At 39.1% G+C, this 27290-nt stretch overlaps 1 protein-coding gene and 1 long non-coding RNA gene across 2 annotated transcripts in view; one reads left to right on the top strand and one right to left on the bottom strand.

The window, feature by feature from the left end:
• LOC141277951 (uncharacterized) overlaps positions 1-27290 on the bottom strand; it is an 85627-nt gene that overhangs the window by 46856 nt on the left and 11481 nt on the right. Inside the window, exon 2 of the long non-coding RNA XR_012329923.1 lies at positions 10430-10498. This is a non-coding gene — a long non-coding RNA (uncharacterized lncRNA). The remainder of the gene's footprint in view (positions 1-10429; positions 10499-27290) is intronic.
• LOC109547736 (dynactin subunit 6-like) lies at positions 3108-3707 on the top strand. Its single transcript, XM_033850993.2, has one exon. It carries the CDS (start codon positions 3120-3122, stop codon positions 3675-3677), a length of 558 nt encoding a protein of 185 aa, XP_033706884.1. The 5' UTR covers positions 3108-3119; the 3' UTR covers positions 3678-3707.

Below are 27290 nucleotides of genomic sequence, written 5' to 3'. Positions count from 1 at the left end.
GAGAAAGATTTTCCATGCAAATGGAAATCAAAAGAAAGCTGGAGTAGCAATACTCATATCAGATAAAACAGACTTTAAAATAAAGACTGTTACAAGAGACAAGGAAGGACACTACATAATGATCAAGGGATCAATCCAAGAAGAAGATATAACAATTGTAAATATATATGCACCCAACATAGGAGCACATAAGGCAAATGCTAACAGCTATAAAAGAGGAAATTGACAGTAATACAGTAATAGTGGGGGACTTTAACACCTCACTTACACCAATGGACAGATCATCCAGACAGAAAATTAATAAGGAAACACAAACTTTAAATGACACAATAGACCAGAGAGATTTAATTGATATTTATAGGACATTCCATACAAAAAACAGCGGATTACACTTTCTTCTCAAGTGCACATGGAACATTCTCCAGGATAGATCACATCTTGGGTCACAAATCAACCCTGGGTAAATTTAGGAAAATTGAAATCATACCAAGCATCTTTTTCAACCACAATGCTATGAGATTAGAAATAAATTACATGGGAAAAAACTGTAAAAAACACAAACACATGGAGGCTGAACAATACGTTACTAAATAACCAAGAGATCAATGAAGTAACCAAAGAGGAAATCAATAACTAGTGGGAAGCAACCGCATAGCACAGGGAGATCAGCTCGGTGCTTTGTGACCACCTGGAGGAGTGGGATAGGGAGGGTGGGAGGGAGGGAGACGCAAGAGGGAAGAGATATGGGAACATATGTATATGTATAACGGATTCACTTTGTTATAAAGCAGAAACTAACACACCATTGTAAAGCAATTATACTCTAATAAAGATGTTAAAAAAAAAAAAAAACTACAATGAGGTATCACCTCACACCAGTTAGAAAGGGCATCATCAGAAAATCTACAAACAACAAATGCTGGAGAGGGTGTGGAGAAAAGGGAACCCTCTTGCACTGTTGGTGGCAATGTAAATTGATACAGCCACTATGCAGAACAGTATGGAGGTTTCATAAAAAACTAAAAATAGAATTATCATATGACCCAGCAATTCGACTACTGGGCATATACCTAGAGAAAACCATAATTCAGAAAGACACATGCACCCCAATGTTCATTGCAGCACTATTTACCATAGTCAGGTCATGGAAGCAACCTAAATGCCCATCCACAGAAGAAAGGATAAAGAAGATGTGGTACATATATACAACGGAGGGCTTCCCTGGTGGCGCAGTGGTTGAGAGTCCACCTGCTGATGCAGGGGACACGGGTTCGTGTCCCAGTCTGGGAAGATCCCACATGCTGCGGAGTGGTTAGGCCCATGAGCCATGGCCGCTGACCCTGGGTGTCCGGAGCCTGTGCTCCGCAACAGGAGAGGCCACAACAGTGAGAGGCCCGCGTACAGCAAAAAAATAAAAATAAAAGAAAAAGAAAAAAAAAGTAAAAGGATCATACACCAAGATCAAGTGGGATTTATCCCAGGGATGCAAGGATTCTTCAATATATGCAAATCAATCAATGTGATACACCATATTAACAAATTGAAGAATAAAAACCATATAATCATCTCAATAGATGCAGAAAAAGCTTTTGACAAAATTCACCACCCATTTATGATAAAAACTCTCCAGAAAGTAGGCACAGAGGGAACCTACCTCAACATAATAAAGGCCATATATGACAAACCCACAGCAAACATCATTCTCAATGATGAAAAACTGAAAGCATTTCCTCTAAGATCAGGAACAAGACAAGGATGTCCACTCTCGCCACTATTATTCCACATAGTTTTGGAAGTCCTAGCCATGGCAATCAGAGAAGAAAAAGAAATAAAAGGAATCCAAATTGGAAAAGAAGAAGTAAAACTGTCACTGTTTGCAGATGACATGATACTATACATAGATAATCCTAAAGATGCCACCAGAAAACTAGTAGAGTTAATGAATGAATGTGGTAAAGTTTCAGGACACAAAATTAATTAAAGTTTCAGGACACAAAAAGAAATCTCTTGCATTCCTATACTAACAATGAAAGATCAGAAAAAGAAATTAAGGAAACAATCCCATTCACCATTGCAACAAAAAGAATAAAATACCTAGGAATAAACCTACATAAGGAGGTAAAAGGCCTGTGCTCAGAAAAGGATAAGACACTGATGAAAGAAATCAAAGATGACACGAACAGATGGAGAGATATAACATGTTCTTGGATTGGAAGAATCAATATTGTGAAAGTGACTACACTACCCAAAGCAATCTACAGATTCAGTGCAATCCCTGTCAAATTACCAACTACATTTTTTACAGAAGTAGAACAAAACATCTTAAAATTTGTATGGAGACACAAAAGACCCCGAATAGCCAAAGTAGTCTTGAGGGAAAAAAATGGAGCTGGAGAAATCAGACTCCCTGTCTTCAGACTTTATTACAAAGCTACAGTAATCAAGACGATATGGTGCTGGAGCAAAAACAGAAATATAGATCGACAGAACAGGATAGAAAGCCCAGAGATAAACCCACACACCTATGGTCAACTAATCTATGACAAAGGAGGCAAAGATATACAATGGAGAAAAGACAGTCTCTTCAATAAGTGGTGCTGGGAAAACTGGACAGCTACATGTAAATAATGAAATTAGAACACTCCCTAACACCATGCACAAAAATAAACTCAAAATGGATTAAAGACTGTAAAGCCAGACACTATAAAACTCTTAGAGGGAAACAGAAAGAACACCCTGGCGTAAAGCACAGCAAGATCTTTTTTGACCCACCTCCTAGAGTAACTGAAATTAAAACAAAAATAAACAAATGGGACCTAAAAGCTTTTGCACAGCCAAGGAAACTATAAACAACATGAAAAGACAACCCTCAGAATGGGAGAAAATATCTGCAAATGAATCAACGGACAAAGGATTAATCTCCAAAATACATAAACAGCTCATGCAGCTCAATATTAAAAAAAACAAACAACCCAATCCAAAAATGAACAGAAGACCTAAAGAGACATTTTTCCAATGAAGACATACAGATGCCCAAGAGGCACATGAAAAGCTGCTCAACATCACTAATTATTACAAAAATGAAATCAAAACTACAATGAGGAGATAGGGCCCGAACCATGTCGGAAAAGACTCAAAAAAGTGTGAAGATTGCACCTGGAGCAGTTGTGTGTGTAGAGAGTGAAATCAGGGGTGATGTAACTATAGGACCCAGGACAGTGATCCACCCTAAAGCACAAATCATTGCGGAAGCCGGGCCCATAGTGACTGGCGAAGGTAACGTAATAGAAGAACAGGCGCTCATCACAAATGCTCACTCTGATGCAGCAGATTCAGAGCCCAAACCTATGATCATTGGCACAAATAATGTGTTTGAAGTTGGCTGTTATTCCCAAGCCATGAAAATAGGAGATAATAGTACTATTGAATCAAATGCGTATGTAGGCAGAAACGTAATATTGACAAGTGGTTGCATCATTGGGGCCTGTTGCAACCTGAACACATTTGAAGTCATCCCTGAGAACACAGTGATTTATGGTGCAGGCTGTCTTCATCGGGTACAGACTGAGCATCCACAGCCCCAGACACTACAACTGGATTTCCTGTTGAAAATCTTGCCAAACTACTATCACCTAAAGAAGACTATGAAAGGAAGCTCAACTCCAGTTAAGAACTAAGAACAATATATGTCATCAAGGTAACATTTGTCTTTGACCACTGTCTTCTGAAAAATCCACACTGTTTATGCACTCTTAGCAGTGTGCAGAATAATATGTGTTGACTTTATCTTGTAAAATTCAGTTAGAGAGGAAAATAATGGGTTTTCATTGTAACTGTCCTCTATAATTTATATAAAATGCATTATTTTCTGATGTCCTTGCCCCATTTCTGATAATTTACAGATTTTTCTTCTGTGTTGTTTTGTTATGTAAAATGTTGGCCATGAAATTTAGTTATATAAAAGACTACCCATGAGGGCTTCCCTGGTGACGCAGTGGTTGAGAGTCCACCTGCCGATGCAGGGGACACGGGTTCGTGCCCCGGTCCGGGAGGATCCCACGTGCCACGGAGCGGCTAGGCCTGTGAGACGTGGCCGCTGAGCCTGCGCGTCCAGAGCCTGTGCTCCGCAACAGGAGAGGCCACAACAGTGAGAGGCCCATGTACCGCAAAAAAAAAAAAAAAGACTACCCATGATAAGACAGAACATATTGTTATGTATTTATATTCTAGCATTTACTAAACTAAATAAAAATGTTGATGACAGGACTTTCAGTGAATATACTTTAATCAATTTTTCTCCTTGCATCAACTTTCCCAAAATAGCCCCTTTAATTTTTATTGTGTACTAGCTATATATTAAAGATAATGTGGATTTCTAGCTGTTTAAAATTTCAGGTGAAATTTCAGCAGCTATTGAATTAATTTAGACTTCATTTTGTTTCCAAGAAAACGATTTTATTTTTCTTTTCAGTAAAACAAAAGTAATCGGGGAAAGATGTATTCAGTAGAATATAAAATCAAAAAGAATGGTGTCTGATGAAAATGACAAGTAAAATGATGATTGAGTGGTATTCTTAGGTTTCTGAGGACAATTAAACTAGAAGGGATTTTGATATATTTATAAATGTATGAAATTATTTTGGCATATTACTAATCACTAATTATTGACGTCATAATTCTATTTACCTAATTACATAATGGGCAAAATATTGAGTATTTTATTGTAATTCCAAGGGTTTTTTTTTAATAATTCAAGTGCATACATTTAATGGGACATACTTTTTAACTTTTGAATCAGTAGATGTTGATTAATACTAAGACATTAAATGCTAAAATATTTTCTCTTGAAACTTACTATTTTTTCATTGAGGTGTGGTTGATTTACAATGTTGTGTTAGTTTCAGGTGTATAGCAAGGTGATTCAGTTATATGTATATATGTATCCTTTTTCAGATTCTTTTCCAGTATAAATTATTACAAGATTAATTTTTAATTGTGGATAGTAAAAGGCCATTTTTGAATTTCTGAAAAAAAAAGAACTACAATGAGGTATCACCTCACACCAGTTAGAATGGGCATCATCAGAAAATCTACAAACACCAAATGCTGGAGAGGGTGTGGAGAAAAGGGAACCCGCTTGCACTGTTGGTGGGAATGTAAATTGATACAGCCACTATGGAGAACAGTATGGAGGTTCCTTAAAAAACTAAAAATAGAATTACCATATGACTCAGCAATCCCACTACTGGGCATATCCCCAGAGAAAACCGTAATTCAGAAAGACACGTGCACCCCAATATTCATTGAAGCACTATTTACAATAGCAAGGTCATGGAAGCAACCTAAATGCCCATCCACAGAAGAAAGGATAAAGAAGTTGTGGTACATATATACAGTGGAATATTACTGAGCCATAAAAAGGAATGAAATTGGGTCATTTGTAGCAATGTGGATGGACCTAGAGACTGTCATACAGAGTGAAGTAAGTCGGAAAGACAAAAACAAATATCATATATTAACGCATATATGTGGAATCTAGAAAAATGGTACAGATGAACTGGTTTGCAAGGCAGAAATAGAGACACAGATGCAGAGAACAAACATATCAACACCAAGGGGGGGAACGGGGGGGACGGTTTGTGATGGGATGAATTGGGGGATTGGGATCGACATATATACGCTAATATGTATAAAATGGATAACTAATAAGAACCTGCTGTATAAAAAAAAATTAAATTAAAATAAATACATAAAATCACATGGTCAAGCCCGTTAATGGGCTTAGATGTTAATAGCCTCAGAAGTATAATACTTTAACAGGGATAGGCCTGGAAGAGAGGGGCCTTGTAAGGAGGAGCTGTTAGGAAGGGTCGGTGAATATTTTGATAATAAAATAATCTACCATACCAAATATAAAACTGATTCAGGGCTTCCCTGGTGGCACAGTGGTTAAGAATCTGCCTGCCAATGGAGGGGACACAAGTTCAATCCCTGGTCCGGGAAGATCCCACATGCCACGGAGCAACTAAGCCCGTGTGCCACAACTACTGAGCCTGCACTCTAGAGCCCATGAGCCACAACTACTGAGCCCGTGTGCCACAGCTACTGAAGCCCACGTGCCTAGACCCTGTGCTCTGCAGCAAGAGAAGCCAGCACAATGAGAAGCCCACATGCAGCAACGAAGACCCAATGCAGCCAAAAATAAATAAATTAAAAAAAAACTGATTCCAATGAATGGAAATTGTCTAAACTACGCAATTAGTAGTCAAATATTGTCAGACTACAACAAAAACAATCCAACTCTATGCTCTTCATAAGTGCCTCATCTAAAACATAGGGGCAGAGAAAGTCAAAGTATAGGGAAAATACTACACAAATAAATCTGGTATAAAAAAGAAAGAAAGAAATCTGATGGAGCCATACTGATATTATACAAAATAGACTTCAAAGCAAAAAGCATTTCTAGAAATAAAGATCATCAATGCATAATGATAAAAGCTTCGATTCATCAGGAAAATATAATAATTCTAAACTTTATGCACTTGATAACATAGCCTCAAAATCTACGGACAAATTCACCAGCAAAAAGGAGGATTTTAACTAATTTTTCAGAGTAAATTAAACAGACCAAAAAAGGGGGGATATAAAAACTCTGAGTGACACAATTAACAAGCTCAGTGAAAAGGACATATACAGGACACTGCAGTCAACAGCTACAGAATATACGTTCTTTTCAAGCTCAAAATCTTTATGATACTGCATAAAACAGGTCCCCTGAAATTTCAAAAAACTGGTATACAGAATACTTACTTAACAACCATAAAATTAAGTTAAAAATCAATAACAAAAAGACAAATAGAAATACTTCCATGTGTTTAGAAATTTAAAAATGTATTTGCAGGCCAAAAAAGTCATAATAGAAATCAGAAAATTTCTAAAATTTCTTAGAACTGAATGATAAAGAATTTCATATTCAATACTTGTGAGATACTGCTAAAGTCTTACTTTGAGGGAAACAGATAATTGTATATTCCTAACTAAGCACAAAAGAGGCTCAAAATTAATGAACTAAGCGTTCCAACTTTAGACATTAGGGGAAAAATACAGAATAAATTTTACAAAAGCAGAAAGGAGATAATCAAGTTTTTTATTAGGGGAGAAATTACAGAACTACACGAGAAATCTTGGGCCAAGTACCTCCTGGCAAGCCCTTCCTGGGAAAAACTGTAATAGTTTCTTAAAGGATGCTGAAGAAGACTTCTGTAAATGAGGAGTTATGCTATGTGCATATATAGGTAGACTCAATACTGCAAACACGTCGGTTCTCCACAAATTGATTCATAGATTGAATTCAATCCTCAAAAGCCTAATAAGTTTTGTTTGTTGTGTTCTGGTTGGTGGCTCAATAAGCTGTTTCTAAAATTTCTATGTAAGAACAAAGGAGCAAGAATAGTTAGGAAACTCCTGAATAAAAAGAATAAAGTGGGAGTCTTGTTCTATTAGATATCAAGGCTTACGACTAAGCTATATTCATAAGCCCAAATTATACAGAAACAGACAAAAAGAGACTAATAAATAGATCCGAATAGAGATCTCAGAAACAGACAACTTATATATGCAAACTTGATTTATGACAGAGGTGACAATATGGACCAGTGGGTTAAGAACCTTCCAATAAATGCTGCTGGGAAAATTGTTTATCCAAATAGTTATATTTGGAGATTGAACGAAAATTTGAATGTAAATTTTTACAGCCACTTTGGAAATCAATTTGTCATCCTCAAACAGAGTTAAAACTGGATATTGTATGACCCAGACATTCCACTCCTGGGCATACATGCTGCAGAAACTCTTGCACATTTTTACCAGAGCTTATGTACAAGAATGTTCACAGCAATATTACACATAAGTTCAAAAAATAGGGGAAAAATCCGAATGTCCACTGAAAGAAGAATCCATAAATCACTTGTAATATAGTCATACAATGGACATGCAGTATAGTAGAGAAAATTAATGCATGCCGCTACTTGAATCAATATAAATAAAACTTTCAAATATAATATTGAGGAAAAAAATACCCAAATTGTATATACAGTATGACTTTGTCTATATTGAGTAGATAAACATGTAAAACAAAAATATGTAATTTAGGAATACTTATATCTGTGGATAAAATGTAAAAATAAAATAAGGGGAGTGGTAAACAATCAAATACCCGGGGTAATTAATACCCTGGTGAGTTGGGGTGGGGATTGGTTTATAGAGCGTGAGGCATGAAATCAAATAAAAGCATTTCAAATATATGGGTAATGTTCTATTTTTGAGGTTAAATGACAGGTCTAGAACTTTTTAAAATTGCTGCTTTGATACTTTAAACATATAAATATTCTCTCGTATGCATTAAATATTTAATAAAATTGCTGCACAGACACTGTAGGGGTAGGATGGACACCTATTCAAAGTCTGGTTTGGACTCACACACACACACACACACACACACACACACACACACACACACACACACGCTCACACACCCCAAGAAAGTATGAGAAGATTGATTACTCATAAAATGAGACTTTCTGGGGAGAGCAGGGCGGCTCCCAAGCAGGCCCCAAAATGGCTTGAGAGAGCAGGAAAAGAAGACTGACTTGGGGTTTTTATGGTGACTAGGGATGATACTGACCAGTGTTCTTGGCCTTCCCCAATCAACAGAAATCGATCAGAGGCCAGATAAATTCAGGCAAGGCTCGAAAATAAGTAACAGGTTCCCTTGCTCACTCCCTGGTGGGGGGAGGGGGAGGCACGAGTTGGTTCCTTGTATGGGGTGAGGGTAGGAATGTGCCCAGGGGTCAGGCCAGAGGGTGGCCCACCCCCTTTGTGGTGTTGAGTGCAGGGGGCTTGTGCAGTACCCTGCTTTTGCTCCTGACACCCTGTTTTTGCTTCCAGCTCTTCAGAAGTGGCAGTTGGGTTTTTCTGGTCCTTTTGTATGTTGTTGTCCATAATTTGCCCCAACTGCACATGCATGCAGTTATTTTTAGTCCCTTATAGTTTCTTTGTATTTTGTAGCTTGAGGAGATGTTTGTCCACCTGCAAGCATTGCAATACTGCAGCAAAGGGTCCCAGGCCCAGCCTGCTTCAGGGAGGGTGGCTAGAGCAAGGGTTCCTGTGCATGATTTGAACTGTCACAGGCACAAAAGAAAGACTACCTGGGCTTTCTTATCAGCTTGTCCATATATGGGACAGAGAGGAAAGAGAGAGGTGGACCTTAAAAGATATCAGTCAAACATAAAAAAAAAAGTCACTGAATTTATTACAAATATACTTTAAACAAAATTGTATAGGAAACAGAAGGAATATCTGTCTTTTGGAAGACAATATGTATGTACAGAAAAGAATGTCACCTCTCCCTTTTATTTTTTTATTATTATTATTTTTTAATAGTACAGTTACTTTATTTATTTACTTTTGGCTGTGTTGGGTCTTTGTTTCTGTGCGAGGGCTTTCTCTAGTTGTGGCAAGCGAGGGCCACTCTTCATCGCGGTGCGCGGGCCTCTCACTATTGCGGCCTCTCTTGTTGCGGAGCACAGGCTCCAGACGCGCAGGCTCAGTAGTTGTGGCTCACGGGCCTAGTTGCTCCGCGGCATGTGGGATCTTCCCAGACCACAGCTCAAACCTGTGTCCCCTGCATTAGCAGGCAGATTCTCAACCACTATGCCACCAGGGAAGCCCTCACCTCTCCCTTTTAGAAACAACTTCTCCCAATTCTTTCTTCTGCTAGGAATATCCCACTAGAGGAATAACTGTGATCAAACTGTTAAATTTGGTAGCAATTTAAAATTATTTACTATTCCACAGAAGAAACAGAATACCAAGAGGAATTATTGCAATAACAGAAAGTTAGATGTCAAGTTCTGTGGAGTGAGGAGAATGGGAATTACTCATGGTGTTTAAAAGATCCTGGGATTATGCCATGCAATAAATATCATTTGGGTCTCTTTGGTACCTAGCTAAGCCCATTTGCTTTACCATGATGGTAGAGAAGAAATGCCGCAACTTTACACCCAGTAACTGCAATACCAGGCTTGAAGCCTTCTCCCAGAAGAAGGTATTTCATTCCTACTGAAAAGATATAGACAATGAATTACAAGTGTCCATCAATTTTTGAGCCACCTATTGGTGTTTGCTGCAGATAAAAAGATGACAGCTTCAATCTCTGCTCTCTACGGGCTCAGAATCTCTTGTATTAGTTTTGCAGCCTGACGTGTGAAAATGTAGATTTACAGAAAACCTACAGCCCCACTGTTGCCTCAAATGATAAAATAGTGAATCAGATTGCTTTCAACATACTTCAATATCTAAGAGTTCATGAGAACCATTAGAAACTGTATCTACTGCCTGATATATGCTTATAGAAGAAGGAAATACTCACGCTTAAGAAAATTCTTGATAAACAGGTTGAGGGTGGATGAGGAGACCCTGAGGGCATAGGTCAGTAGAGCTAAAGATGAAAAAACAGATAGCAAAAATTACTCACATTCATTAAGATTAGAAATGTGGGATGAGTGGAGACAGAGTACTAACATCGAACTGGAGATGTGTGAGGACCTTAGAGAAGCAGAATTGTATACTCTGAACTTGTAAGCTGTTGGTTTGTAAGTTCTTACAAATGAAATGCAAATTCCTTCATCTCCCCAGTCTTTTGTAAAGTCTTCTGCACACGCATGCATGCACACAACATTTTGAGTGGGGCTGTTTTGGGTGAAAATAAAGAAGAGCCCCTGAGCTCAAAATCTGGTTTGATGCCTAATATCAGGTCAGCATAATTACAATATTGTAAAAATGCTTATCGTATCCAAGTGGTGTTCTAAGCTCTTTACGTACATTAATGTATTTACGTGTTTTATGGTAATTCATTAATTTAATAAACTCAAGGCAAATCGATAAGCAGTAGTGTTTTCACCATTTTGTAAGTGAGGCATCAAAAGCACAGAGAGCTTAAGTAATTTGTCCAAAGTCATGCGGCAGCTAAGAGGCAAAACCGAATTCCAGCTTAGGCAGTTGGTAAACAGGGTGTGGAGAAAGAAGATCTATAAACTGAATGCATTCAGTGGAAGTAGAAGTGTGGTCAGTGGGGGTCCTGGGAGACACACACCCTTCTAGCAATTTACAGAAGTCTTAGGGAGTGATTTAGAATTTCCACAATTAGATATGGTGCTTTTTACCTGTCTTAGCCATATCTTAAAGGATGGGATCACCCCAGCTTGTTCAGCTTGTCCCCCGCCCCCCACTCTCTCTCTCTCTCTCTCTCTCTCTCTCTCTCTCACACACACACACACACACACACACAACACTGGTCCAATTTTGAATTTCTTGATCTTCATCCCTCTGAGGGTTAATACATACAAAGCTGAGTGTCTGTACTTTATAACACTTCTCCGTTCTACCTAGAGCTCTGACTGTATCCATCTTCCTCCTGCTAAGTAAGCTCCAGATGAGTCTATTTGATGCTGTTTTACATACTGATGCCTTTTGCTCAGTCTCTGCCTCATAGGGTCTCTTGCTGTCTGCCATAGACATCAGCCCACCTTTTGAAGACCTCATTACTCCCACCACACCATGTCCATGTGCACAAAGCAACCTTGCAGATGAAGTCAAAATGGAGATGGGGATCTCAAACAGGTCAATCCTAGGCTCTAAGCATTCAACTTTCCCCTGCCTCTCCTCCTCAATGTCCCTTGCTTTCTCTTTCCTGGTTAAGAGGAGTGCGGAATCTTCCTATAGGCAGCACTCACACTCCGGGCTTCCAGGAAGAGAAAACTAAATGAAAGAAAGGAGAGGCAGTAACTGGGAACATTTTCACTTAAACTCCACTTTCGCTTCTGTAAGTCTCCTCCAATTGAAGTGGCTATGCATGTATGTAAATGGTTGATACGTAAACATGTGATTATACACACACCCCTTATCTGGATCAGAGCTGAGATGCCAGCTGTGAATGAGATGCATGATTCTAAGGGCGTTATCTATATTTACATTTTTCACCCTCCCAGATAAGGAAAATGAGACCCAGACTGGTTAAGTAACTTGCCCTAGGTAGAGACTAGTGTCAAGTTAGAGGAGACTTCCCAACAAAGCTTCCTTTATTGTCATTGAATAGATGAGGATACATAACACCGGCTTAAACACATCCTTGGCTTCATGTGTAGCTTAAAGATCTATAGGAAATAACTTTATTGGGGTTTCTACTTGGAGTTGGGATATAGCCATGCCTACCTAATGGTTGGGGCAGCCAAGCCATTGGGAGGGAAAGAAGGACCCCATAAGTGATGAAGGAACCAGACACCCTGCGTTGGAGTCAGCAGCGATGCCTGAATGGCAATGGCAATGAGTCTACCCTTGAACGTGCCTTCAGCCAGCACCCCCCACTCCTTTAAGCAAGCATGTGTAAGCCCAGAGGGAAGAGTGGACACTACATTAAAGCTCTGTGCCACCAGAGCCTAAGCAGCTCCCCTTCCAAAACAGTTGAATACAAAAGGAAGCGCCTCCTTACCAACAGCTGATTCAGAGGTGAGTGGCTCCGGGTGGCAGCAAGATGGAGAGCAGGTACCCAAATCCTAACCGGAGTTGGAGCACAGCAAGGTAGCGCCACCACACTGGGAGTGTCAGGAGAGCTGGTCAACCCAGGATGGTAGATGTGCAGAGGACAGAGAGTGAGAGCTGAGAGACTCAAGATGACCACAGAACAGAAATGCAGAAGAGGCCCTAGGAACCCAGCTTCTAAGCTGACATCCTCCAGAGCAGACGGCGAGTTCTGATGATGTGTACCATGGCCCTGCCCTTTGGGGAACACCTAAGAGACGCGACTGAGGAAAGCCTACGATCCTGCCATTTGCCAGATGGGGGCTGTTGAAGACCAAGGAGCCAACTGCTCATATGATCGTATCCAGGACCCCTCACTGGGATGTCCTCAGGTGTATTTATGTTCTGGATGCACAAATACATACATGTATGTGTGTACATATAACATAATTTCTTTCCGTGTAAGATATACGCTTTAACGCCTTCCTTGCTTGGGTCTCAGTTTCTTCTTCTTTAAAGTCAAATCATACTTTGATTCCTTTCAGCTCTACTGTTTTGTCTGAGCAAAGATCACTATTCTTCTATAACAGCCCTCATTTCTGTTTGGTAATTCCCATCCTGCTGGCCACCCCCCAGGTTCATATCTTTACCCCTTATTCCTGGACTATCTGCTCACTGGTTTCTCAATTTCACCCCTCCCTCAAGTCATTACTGCCACATTCCTCTTTTCAACCCTACAATGTCAACAAATTTTCTGATTCTGAAATCTTCAGGGGCTCCCACTGCCAATATGAAAAATGTTCTCCACAGTATGACTTTAACCAACTTAGTCTTCTCTCTCCAGTTACCACTCCATGTCTCTACCTCCCTCAACTGCAAAATATTCCTCAGACGTTTTCTGTATTAGCTGTTTTCACTTCCTTGCCATTCTCTCTTCAATCCACTCCAGTTTGGCTTTATCCCTACTCCTCCTCTGAAATGACTTTCATGGATGAACTTCACGTCGCCCAACTCAAGAATCAGTTCTCTATTCTCACACAAAGTCTCAAGCATTTAACACACGTGGACACTCTCTCCTTTTTGCAAAATATTCTTCCCTTAACTCCCATGTACGATGTCATTCCATGACAAAACCTGTCTGTGTGGGTTTTGGGTTTTGTTTTTGTTTTTACTTTGATTTGTACCTAGCCTCCTCTGGAGCACCTATTCACTTTTCTTATATCTTCTTCAGACTATCTTCATCTTAAGAATAGATATTAATTTTGCCTTATATATGAACATGGTCAGCTGCTTACTAATACAGCCATGTAAACAGCAAGGTCTCAGAAAGTTTCCCCTAACACAACAGACCTTTTTTGGCTCTGTGGCTTGGTTCAAGCTGTTGCTTCTCCTGAATATCTGCTCAATAGTCCTTCTAAAAGTAACATCCCTTTTCAGAATTGAATCCCAAGAGAATGGACCACTTCCTCCTCTGCGCTCCCTATGCCATGCCTTTATGTCTCTCAAAGCCCCAAACCCTCCATTTCACTCACTGGCTTATATATCTGTCTTTATCTACAAGATTGAGAGTTCCTTGAGGGCATAGAACGTGTCTGACTTTTTCTGATCTGACACCAATCTCAACGTCCACCACTTAGTAGCCATCCAAGTAATACATGGGAAACAGACGAGTGAAGGCTTGAATGGACTAGGCCAGGAGGAGCTGCAAGAGAAGCTGATGGTGGCTGCTACTGAAGCCAACCATGGAAAGGGAAAGCTGGTGTTGGGCTGCACCCTGCAGGCCTGCAAGCCTGGTACTTGCCCAGCCTCAAGACCAAAGAGAGGGCCCAGCGTCGGCAACAGACACATCAATGGTTTAATAGATGAGGGATCTTACGTGTCTGAAGCAAGGTCCTGGAGCAACACTCCACCATGTGAGGCAGACAGAGGGCAGGACGTGGCAGCAGTCTTTGCTCCCAGGGGAAGAGGGAGATTACCAGTTACAGAGGGAATTGACATCAGGTTGGCTCATGGGTTACAGGGAAACCAGCAGAGGAGCATGTCCCTCACGGCCCCTTTGGTAAACTGTCATAGTAGAGATAGTTCTGATCTAAAGATTAGAACAATCAGTAGCTGGGGCCAAGGGCAAGCATTAATACACAGGCACTTACTGATTAGGCTCTATGATTAAGAGAGAAGGTCATTCAGGTGAGTAGGGTGTAGGTGAGGCAGGGACTGGTCAAGCAGGGGAGGTACGGAGAACAAGAGAACAGCCACCTTGGGTGACCTGATCATACAGCTGGCTAGTGGGCATGCCTGTCAGCTACCCTGTAACCCTGGCTTGGAACACAGCTTGTTCCTGTGTTTTATTTTGAGTCAAGGTCATGTCTCAAATCTGAGAGGCAAAGTAAAGATTACCTGCTGAATGTGTTAAGATCCAAACTGAGCAAGACGTGAGGGACAGACTGAGATAAGTTCAGGACAGCACCAGTGAACACAGAAATAGAAGAAGGCAAAAATGGCTTTTAAATGAGCTTGGCATATGCTGCAGGGGCCTACTGAAATTGCTCCTTTCCCGGCAACACAACAGACTTCTAGCTGCCTTTTCCCCCCTCAGGTCTCGTCCTCTTCCTACTCATCCTCTGTACTGTTGCCAAAATCATCTTAATATTTTATTTTGCAAGTTTGAGTTTTTCACATCTCTGCTTGATGCCCTTTAGTCACCACCTCTGCAAAGTCAGTTCTAAAGCTGTAATCATGACATCCCCTATCATTTGTTGTCAAGATCCCAGCTACCTCCCCAGCCTCATTTCTTAGCACTCTTCCCATGCCACCTCACCAAACTATATCTGTGCTCCCAAATGTGCCCTCTTCTCTCACACCTCTTGCCTTCGCACATGTTGGTGCCTGTGCTGCTCATGTCCTTCTCCATTTCAGGCAGCTGGGACAATCTTATTCGTGTTTCCTGACTCAGATTCAAGATCACTTACTCTGACACTCCTTATACTCTCACACCTCAAGAGTCCTGACCCCTTGCTGGCTTCCAGTGATTTGTTAATGTTTGCATTAGAACAATTACTACATTCCACTGCTTATCTTTTTAACTTAAAAATTGTAATACATATACAAAATACAAGCAGAAAACCATAAAGCTCAATGAACACACTCATGGAACAATCACCCAGAGCGAAGTTTAGCAAACTTTTTGTGTAGAGGGCCAGATGTAAACGTTTCAGGCTTTGCAGACATATGGACCATATGGACTCTGTCACAACTACTTAAAATCTGTTGTAGTGAAAGCACTGATAAACAACTGTGAACAAAAGGATATGGATGTGTTCTAATAAAACTTTATGGACAAAAACAGAAGGAAGCTGAATTTGGCCTCTAGGCTGTGATGTACGGACCCCTGACCTAGATCAATTCCCATATAACCCATAGTTAATGACTATCTCCTACCTCTCCCAAAAGATAAACACTATGGTGACATATATAGTAATTGCTATTCTTCTTCATAATTTTATCACTTAAGCATGAATCCCTAAACAGAGGAGTTCAATTTCTTATTTTTGATATTTATATAAATGGAAGTCTATACTATGTATTCTTTTATATTTGACTTCTTTCACTCAATATGACATTTGTGAAATTCATCCACGTTACTGCATATGGCTGTCGTTTGATTTTCATTGTTGTAGAGTATTCCATTGTATGAATTTTTTTTTTCCATTCTAGTACTGAGAATGGATACTTTGGTTGATTTCAGTTTTTCACTACTATGAATTATGCTATTACCTGGCTATGAAAAATCTTATGCATGTATCTTAACGCACAGGCACACATTTCTGTTTCCGAATTAATTGTACCAATTTGTACCCCACCAGCAGTGTGAGATTTATTGTTCCACATCCTTGCCAATTCCTGATATTCTTCTCCTTCTCCTTCTTTTTTTTTATTTTAATTTCAGTCATTCTGCTAGATATGCAACAGTATCTCATTGTGGTTTAATTTTTGCATTTCCTTATCCCATTAATGAAGCTGAGCCCTTGTCACATTTGTATTAGCCATTTTGATATCCTCCATTGTGAAGGCTTTGCCCTTTTACTTACTGATTTATAAGAAGTTCGTTTTATATTTTGGACACAAGCTCTTCATTATCTGTGGCAAATATCTACTCCTAGTTTAAAGCCTGTCTTTTCTCTTTCTTAATGTTATCTTAATGTGAACATAGGTTCTTAATTTTAATACTGTCCGACTTATCCATATTTTCCTTTATTTGATGGTTTTTTATGTCCCACCTAAGAATTATTTTTCTGCTCTGAATTATCTAAAATGATAAAAAGTATTTTACATGTAGACGTACAGCTAATGGAATATTGATTTTGTATGTGTGGGATAGGAGTCAAGATTTCATTTTTTTGCCATGTGAATATTTCTTTGTCCCAGCACTACATATTTATCAGGTCTTCATTTACCTTGTGCTCTATGCCTTTTTATTTTATTTATTTATTTTTGGGGGGGGGGTAAATTAGGTGTTGATCTCTATAGGTCTTTTTTTCTGGACTTTCTATTATTTAAAATTTTGGCTATTATCCTTGCACACATACCTTAGTTATGGTCTTGGGCAAATCTTGGCCCTTAAAGTTCCAACATAAACTTTAGAATCATCTCCAGTTTCACAAAACAGCTGTTGGAATTTTGATTGGATTGTGTTAAATTTTTACACCATGCTGGAGCAGGAGGATATCTTTGTGATTTTGAATCCTCTAACCGGTGACATGGATTATCATTACATTTATTTTTGGTCACTCTTTCACCTCAGTAATATTTTTTATTTTTCTGTGAAATATTCTTGAATACCTTTATTCAATGTAACATATTGGGTACTTTTATGCTATTATAAATGGTATTGTTTCTGAAACTTTCAATTTTTTTACCCTGGTACAGAGAAATACAATGACTTTTGTCTATTGATCTTATATCTTGCAAACTTGTTAAACTAATTTATTAATTCTGGTAACTCATCTGTGAAGCTTTTTGGATTTTTCAGACAAACAATCACATTCAAAAAATGACATGTAAAATTTTCTTCCCAATCTTTCACCAATTGTTTTCACTTTCTTGCCTTACTGGATTGGCTAGGGTTTCTAGTACACTGTTGAATAGAAGTAGTAATAGTGAGAATACTGTGGGAATCCTTAATCTGATCTCAAAGGGAATGATTTCAACATTTCACCTTCAAGCCTGACAGTTTTTTGTAGGTTTTCTATAGATAATCTTGAATCAGAATAAAAAATTTCCCCTCCATTTTTAGTACTATTGCTATGCTAGATGACCTAAAAAACTTCCCCGTGACTGCTTTCATGTTTATTTTCCTTGTCATTGGTTTCTGGCAGATTTTCTATGACGTGCATTTATTGTTGTTGTTGTTGTTGTCGTTGTTGTTATTACTACTGCTACGGCTATTCTGCATGTGGTTTGTAACATTTCTTGAATTTGCAGGTTGTTATCTTTCATGAGATTTGGCAAATTCTCACCTTTGTTTTGTTCAAATGTTTTTTTTTGTTCCATTCATTTTTTTATCTGTGTTCTAGAACTTCAATTATATGCAGCTTAGATCTTCTCACAGCATCTTCTGTTAATTTTACCCTCTCATCACTGTTTTTAATCCTTTCATGTCTCCATGTTTTATTCTGGATTTTTTTTCAGAGCTTTCTTTCAGTACAGTAATTCTCTATTCAGTTGTGTTTCATTTCTTATTATTTTTACCTACTGAGTTTTAAACACTGGTTATTATATTTTTCATATTGGAATTCTATTTGGTTCTTTTTCAAACTTACTATGTCTTTTATAGTTTCTAGACCTTTGCCAAAACTAAAAATCTTGTCTTTTATCATCATAAATCTATTAAGCACAGTTTTCTAAGTCTGTGATTGATAACTCCAATAGCTGGAGTCCTCATGGATCTAATATTTGTTGTTTCTGCTGGTTCTTGTTTATGTTATCTTATTTCTTTGTGTGCCTAGCCATTTTAAAAGTTTTTGTTTAACACTGTATTTGCAAAATCAAAATTAATTTGTGGCCCAAGAGGACTTTTTCATTCTCCAGAGAGGATTTCACTTTTTTTCTTCTGCCAGTGCCCAGAGGCAAGAGCAATCCAAAATACCCTGATCCAAATTCAGGGACTGACATAACTGGATTTTTTAAAAACAGTGAGATAGAATTACATGCCATAAAATTCACTTGTTTAAAGTGTACATATAATTCAAGAGCCTTTAGCATACTCATAGAGTTCTGCAACCTTCACCATAATCTAATTTTAGAACAATCTTATCATGCCAAAAAGAAACCCTATACCAATTAGTACTCACTATTCATTCCCTGCCCAACTCTAGGGAACAACTAATCCACTTTTGTTTTCCATAGCTTTGCTTTTTCTCGACATTTCATAAAAAGAATCACACAGTATGTGGTCTTTTGTGACTAGATTCTTTAATTTAGCATAATGTTTTCAAGGTTCATCCATGTTGTAGCATGTGTCAGTACTTCCTTCTTTCTTATTGCTGAAGAATATTCCATTGAATGGATATACCACTTTTGTTCATCTATTCATCAGTTGATGGGCATTTGGATTATTTCCGCTTTTTGGTTATTATAAATATTGCTGCTATGAATATGTGCATACTAGGTTTTATTGGATTTTTAAATTTCTCTTGGGTATATGAATTGCTGGGCCATATGGCAACTCTATGTTTAATATTTTAAGGAACTACCAACCTGTTTTTGAAGTGAATGTATTCTGGGCTGAAGCTCCTGTAAGTGTCAGTCAGTGCAGCTCTCTGGCTTTCCAATCCAAAGCCATGAGAGTTTACTAGGTTCTCCTTTCGATGGGCCCTGGATTTCAACGTTTTTGTTCTTATACAATACCTGCAACAATGTCATATGTGCTGCTTACTCTCTCAGCATCTCAGCCATCACTTTCCAAATTGGAAATTGATTTAGTCCATTCTGGCTGCTATAACAGAATACCATACACTGGGTGGCTTATTCATAACAGTAATTTATTTCTCACAGTTCTGGGCTAAGAAGTCCAAGATCATAGTGCCAACAGATTCAGTGTCTGGTAAGAGCCCAATTCCCGGCTCACCGAGTCTTCTGGCTATAAACTCACATGGCAAGAAGAAGCAAGAGGGCTCTCTTGGGCCTCATTTACAAAGGCACTAATCCCATTCATGAGGGCTCTACCTTCATGACCAATCAACTCCCAAAGCCACCTCCAAATACCATAACAATGGAGATTAGGTTTCAACATGAATTCAGGGGAGATGCAAACATTAAGCCTATAGCAGAAACACTCCCAAGGGAAAAATAACACCAAATACCATGCTTGACTCTCTGGATTTCTTCCTTCTCTCGGTTCTCAACCTGATAATTATTCTCTATTTTGTTACATCTTTTATGCCTTCAAGTAGATTTCTTATTATACATTTTACCTAGATGGTCTAGCTTTCTCAGAGTTTGATCTGAATTACCTAGTCTATCACTATTGATAGTAGAAGTCCTGTGGTTACTTCTTTAGTTGTCAGTTTTCCCTAACTCTACTGTGAATTCCTTGAGGAGGAGGACTGTGTCTTGTTCATTTCTGCAGCACCAGACCCTGTCACCTAGTAGTTGTTTTACAAATGTTATGAAAGTCTAAGTTCTTACTTTCAAGTATGGAACTGATGCAAAGTAATTAAAGCTGCTCACAGAATCTGGGAAAGCCAGAGAGCCAACCACAGTAATTATAAAGCTAGAGCAAACCTAGCTCCACAGACGGCAGGCCCACATACTGCACTTGTATTACTGATACCAACAAAGCTAGATCCTGGGCACTGATGCCAGATATGCTCCTGAGCAAAGTAGAGCTATTGCTACTGCTATACAGGAAGACCAACAGGAAAAGGGATGGACTAGGGAAGAGCAGGGAATGCTGAGGAAGAGAGTGCAAGAAAGGGCCTGGTAAGTTTTGGAGAAACCTGATCCTGTGAAGGAATTGATAAGGGAATTCAGTCTATTTTCAGTATTTCAAAAATTGAAGTAGATATCCTGTAGAACTAGAAAGTAGGTTTCTTGAACCCCAGAGTCATTCCAAAGTGATTTATTACACTTCCAAGGATTAAGTAGATGATACAAGTGAATAAAATGATCCGGGAAGACAGATTCTACTGTGGATCATGCCCTTTCGTCCTTGCCCTGGCATGCCCTGCTTGAGAAGACTATGATCCATCCCACATATTTTTCTTTTCTAAAATTCCCATATTCCTTCCCTGTCATCATTCTCCAAGCCATTTAAATTCCATTGCTTTGCAAAAGGATTTCCTCAGTAGCTGCTATGTAATCCACATGTCCCAGTAACCTCTATGTAAATGTCTTTCAGGTAGAACAAGAGACTTCTTAATAAAAATGATTATATTTCTCACCCATTTACATAGATGTAATTTTTATAATAAGAATGTTTCTTCAGAAGCATGGGACTCCTCAAGGAATATCATCTGGTTTTTAGCCATTCTGCCCACAAGTATATCAACTCCAAAACTAAGGAGTAACTCTGTAAAATCCTGGGATAATCTGACTTTGCCATAAAAGACTTTGTTTTGTTTTTAAATACATGTTACTACTTACTAAAAGATTTGGATGCAATGGAAAATGAAGGAAATACCCATTATCCAGAAGCAGGTGACTATTTCATCTCACTTTTTTTACATAAGGTCTCTAAGCAGTCTGTCATCTTCTTCCCACTTTTTAGAGTCTTCCTATATTTGATTGTTGTATTATGTAAGGGTGAGACCTCAGACTTCCCAAAAGGCAAGAAAATCCCCACGTACCTGGGTAGGGCAAAAGAAAAAAGAGAGACAAAAGAATAGGGACAGGATCTGCACCTCGGGGAGGGAGCTGTGAGGAAGGAAAAGTTTCCACACACTGGGAAGCCCCTTCACTGGCAGAGATGGGAGGTGGGCAGGGGGGAAGCTTCGGAGCCATGGAGGAGAGCGCAGCAACAGGGGTGCAGAGGGCAAAGTGGAGAGATTCCCACACAGAGGATCAGTGCCGACCAGCACTCACCAGCCTGAGAAGCTTGTCTGCTCACCTGATGAGACACGTGGGGGCTGGGAGCTGAGGCTCGGGCTTCGGAGGTCAGACCCCAGGGACAGGACTGGGGTTGGCTGCGTGAACACAGCCTGAAGGGGGCTAGTGTGCCAAATCTAGCCAGGAGGGAGTCCGGGAAAAAGTCTGGACCTGCCTAAGAGGCAAGACACCATTGTTTTGGGGTGCGTGAGGAGAGGGGATTCAGAGCACCACCTAAAAGAGCTCCAGAGACGGGCGCGAGCTGCGGCTATCAGCGCAGACAACAGAGACGGGCATGAGATGCAAAGGCTGCTGCTGCAGCCACCAAGAATCCTCTGTGCAAGCACAGGTCACTATCCACACCCCACCGGGAGCCTGTGCAGCCCGCCACTGCCAGGGTCCCATGATCGACGGACAACTTCCCTGGGAGAACACACGGTGTGCCTCAGTCTGTTGCAAGGTCACATCAGCCTCTGCCTCTGCAGGCTCACCCCACATCGCAATTATAACTACCGTACCCCTCCCGCCCCCCCAGCATGAGTGAGCAAGGGCTCCCTAATCAACGCTGCTTTAACCCCATCCTGTCTGGGTGAGAACAGATGCATGAGGGCGACCTACACGCAGAGGTGGGACCAAAACCAAAGCTGAAGCCCAGGAGCTGTGTGAAGAAAGAAGAGAAAGGGAAATCTCTCCCAGCAGCCTCAGGAGCAGCAGATTAAATCCCCACAATCAACTTGATGTACCCTGCATCTGTGGAATACATGAACAGACAACGAATAATCCCAAATTTGAGGTTGTGGACTTTGGGAGCAACTGTAGACTTGGGGTTTGCAGTCTGCGACTGATTTGTTTCTAATTTTTATGTTTATCTTAGTATACTTTTTAGTGCTTGTTATCATTGGTGGATTTCTTTATTGGTTTGGTTGCTCTCTTTTTTTAATTAATATTTTAAAAATTTTAAATTTTATTTTATTTATTATTTGTTTTCTTTCTTTTTTTCTCCCTTTTCTTCTAAGCCACGTGACTGACAGTGTCTTCGTGCTCCAGCTGGGTGTCAAGCCTGAGCCTCTCAGGTAGGAGAGCTGAGTTCAGGGCATTGGACTACTAGAGACCTCCCAGCCCCACGTAATATCAATCAGCAAGAGCTCTCCCAGAAATCTCTGTCTCAATGCTAAGACCCAGCTCCACCCAATGGTCAGCAAGCTCCAGGGCTGGACACCCCAGGCCAAACAACTAGCAAGACTGGAACACAACCCCACCCATCATCAGAGAGGCTACCTAAAATCATACTAAGTTCACAGACACCCCAAAACACACCACTGGATGCAGCCCTGCCCACCAGAAAGACAAGATCCAGTCCCACCCACCAGAACACAGGCACCATCCCCTCCACCAGGAAGCCTACACAAGCCACTGAACCAACCTCACCCATTGGGGGCAGACACCAAAAACAACAACTATGAACCTGCCACCTGTGAAAAGGTGACCCCAAACACAGTAGTTAAAAAAATGAGAAGACAGAGAAATATGCAGCAGATGAAAGAGCAAGGTAAAAATTCACCAGACCAAACAAATGAAGAGAAAATACGCAGTCTACCTGAAAAAGAATTAAGAGTAATGATAACAAAGATGATACAAAATCTTGGAAATAGAATGGAGAAAATACAAGAAATGTTTAACAAGGACATAGAAGAACTAAAGAGCAAACAAACAATCATGAACAACACAATAAATGAAATTAAAAATTCTCTAGAATGAATCAATAGCATAATAACTGAGGCAGAAGAACGGATAAGGTAAAACAGTGAAGAACCTGGAAGGTAAAACAGTGGAAATAACTACCACAGAGCAGAATAAAGAAACAAGAATGAAAAGAATCGAGGACAGTCCAGAGACCTCTGGGACAACATTAAACGTGCCAACATTTGAATTATACAGGTCCCAGTAGAGGAAGAGAAAAAGAAAGGGACTGAGAAAATATTTGAAGGGATTATAGTTGAAAACTTCCCTAACGTGGAAAAGGAAATACCACCCAAATCCATGAAGTGCACAGAATCCCCTACAGGATAAATCCAAGGAGAAACACGCCAAGACACATATTAATCAAACTATCAAAAATTAGATACAAAGAAAAAATATTTTTAATATTTTCAAGGGAAAAGCAGAAAATAACGTACAAGGGAATCCCAATAAGGATAACAGCTGACCTTTCAGCAGAAACTCAGAAGGCTAAAAGGGAGTAGCAGGATATATTTGAAGTGTTCAAAGGGAAAAACCTACAACCAAGATTACTCTACCCAGCAAGGATCTCATTCAGATTCAATGGAGAAATTAAAATCTTTACAGACAAGCAAAAGTTAAGAGAATTCAGCACCACCAAACCAGCTTTACAACAAAGGCTAAAGGAACACCTCTACGCAGGAAACAAAAGAGAAGGAAAAGACCCACAATAACCAACCCCAAACAATTAAGAAAATAGTAATAGGAACATACATATCGATAATTACCTTAAATGTAAATGGACTAAATGCTCCATCAAAAGATATTGAATGGATACAAAAACAAGACCCATATATATGCTGTGTAAAAGAGACCCACTTCAGACCTAGGGACACATACAGACTGAAAGTGAGGGGATGGAAAAAGATATTCCATGCAAATGCAAATCAAAAGAAGGGTGGAGTAGCAATTCTCATATCAGACAAAATAGACTTTAAAATAAAGACTATTACAAGAGACACAGAAGGACACTACACAATGATCAAGGGATCAATCCAAGAAGATACAACAATTGTAAATATTTATGCACCCAACATAGGAGCAACTCAATACATAAGGCAAATGCTAACAGCCATAAAAGGGGAAATCGACAGTAACACAATAATAGTAGGGGATTTTAACACACCACTTTCACCAATGGACAGATCATCCAAAATGAAAAGAAATAAGGAAACACAAGCTTTAAATGACACATTAAACAAGATGAACTTAATTGATATTTATAGAACATTCCATCCAAAAACAACAGAATACACTTTCCTCTCAAGTGCTCATGGAACATTCTCAAGCATAGATCATATCTTGGGTCACAAATCAAGCCTTAGTATATTTATGAAACATGAAATCATATCAAGTACCTTTTCTGACCACAATGCTATGAGACTAGACATCAATTACAGGAAAAAAAAACTGTAAAAAATACAAACAAAAGGAGGCTAAACAATACACTACTGAATAACCAAGAGATCACTGAAGAAATCAAAGGGGAAATCAAAAAATACCTAGAAAAAAATGACAATGAAAACACGACAACCCAAAACCTGTGAGATGCAGCAAAAGCAGTTCAAAGAGGGAAGTTTATAGCAATACAATCCTACCTCAAGAAACAAGAAACACCTCAAATGAACAACCTAACCTTACACCTAAAGCAATTAGAGAAAGAAGAACAAAAAAACCCCAAAGTTAGCAGAAAGAAAGAAATCATAAAGATCAGATCAGATATAAATGAAAAAGAAATGAAGGAAACAATAGCAAAGATCAATAAAACTAAAAGCTGGTTCTTTCAGAAGAAAAACAAAATTGATAAACCATTAGCCAGACTCATTAAGAAAAAAAGGGAGAAGACTCAAATCAATAGAATTAGAAATGAAAAAGGAGAAGTAACAACTGACACTGCAGAAATACAAAGGATCATGAGAGATTACTACAATTACATGCCAATAAAGTGGACAACCTGGAAGAAATGGAAAAATTCTTAGAAAAGGACAACCTTCTGAGACTGAACCAGAAAGAAATAGAAAATATAAACAGACCAATCACAAGCACTGAAACTGAAACTGTGATTAAAAATCTTCCAACAAACAAAAGCCCAGGACCAGATGGCTTCACAGGCAAATTCTATCAAACATTTAGAGAAGAGCTAACATCCATCTTTCCCAAACTCTTCCAAAATACAGCAGATGGAAGAACACTCCCAAACTCATTCTATCAGGCCACCATCACCCTGATACCAAAACTACACAAAGATGTCACAAAAGAGAAAACTACAGGCCAATATTACTGATGAACATCGATGCAAAAATCCTCAACAAAATACTAGCAAGCAGAATCCAACAGCACATTAAAAGGATCATACACCATGATCAAATGGGATTTATCCCAGGGATGCAAGGATTCTTCAATATATGCAAATCAATCAATGTGATACACCATATTAACAAATTGAAGGAGAAAAACCATATGATCATCTCAATAGATGCAGAACAGGTTTTTGATAAAATTCAACACCAATTTATGATAAAAACTCTCCAGAAAGTGGGCATAGAGGGAACCTACCTCAACACAATAAAGCCCATATATGACTAACCCACAGGCAACATCATTCTCAATGGTGAAAAACTGAAAGCATTTCCTCTAAGATCAGGAACAAGACAAGGTTGCCCACTCTCAGCACTATTATTCAACATAGTTTTGGAAGTTTTAGCCACAGCAATCGGAGAAGAAAAGGAAATAAAAGGAATCCAAATTGGAAAAGAAGAAGTAAAACTGTCACTGTTTGCAGATGACATGATACTATACATAGAGAATCCTAAAGATGTTACCAGAAAACTACTAGAGCTAATCAATGAATTTGGTAAAGTAGCAGGATACAAAATTGATGCACATAAATCTCCTGCATTCCTATACACTAATGATGAATAATCTGAAAAAGAAATTAAGTAAACATTCCCATTTACAATTGCAACAAAAAGAATAAAATACCTATGAATAAACCTACCTAGGGAGACAAAAGACCTGTATGCACAAAATTATAAGACACTGATGAAAGAAATTAAAGATGATACAAACAGATGGAGTGAAATACCATGTTCTTGGACTGGAAGAATCAAATTGTGAAAATGACCATACTAAGCAAAGCAATCTACAGGTTCAGTGCAATCCGTATCAAACTACCAATGGCAGTTTTCACAGAAATAGAACAAAAAACCTCACAATTTGTATGGAAACAGAAAAGACCCCGAATAGCAAAAGCAATCTTGAGAAAGAAAAACGGATCTGCAGGAATCAGGTTCCCTGACTTCAGACTATACTACAAAGATACAGTAATCAAGACAGTATGGTACTGGCACAAAAATAGAAATATAGATAAATGGAACAGGCTAGAAAGCCCAGAGATAAACCCATGCACATATGGTCACCTTATCTTTGATAAAAGAGGCAAGAATATACAATGGAGAAAAGCCTCTTCAATAAGTTGTGCTGAGAAAACTGGACAGCTACCTGTTAAAGAATGAAATTAGAAGACTCCCTAACACTGTATACAAAAATAAACTCAAAATGGATTAAAGACCTAAATGTGAGGGCAGACACTATAAAACTCTAGAGGAAAATATAGGCAGAACACTCTATGACATAAACCACACCAAAATCCTTTTTGACCCACCTCCTAGAAAAATGGAAATAAAACAAAAATAAACAAATGGGACCTAATGAAATTTAAAACCTTTTGCATAGAAAAGGAAACCATAAAAATATGAAAAGACCACCCTCAACATAGTAGAAAATATTTGCAAACGAATCAATGGACAAAGGATTAATCTCGAAAATATAAGCAGCTCATGCAGCTCAAT

This window comes from Tursiops truncatus, chromosome 2 (genome assembly GCF_011762595.2).
Source record: "Tursiops truncatus isolate mTurTru1 chromosome 2, mTurTru1.mat.Y, whole genome shotgun sequence".
NCBI lineage: Eukaryota > Metazoa > Chordata > Mammalia > Artiodactyla > Delphinidae > Tursiops > Tursiops truncatus.
Note: the sequence above shows the minus strand (reverse complement) of the source record. Positions and strands in the feature narration are given on the sequence as shown.

What these genes read in the sequence shown, in the direction of transcription:
- LOC109547736 (XM_033850993.2), top strand. Translation starts at nt 3,120, where the DNA reads ATGTCGGAAAAGACTCAAAAAAGTGTGAAGATTGCACCTGGAGCAGTT.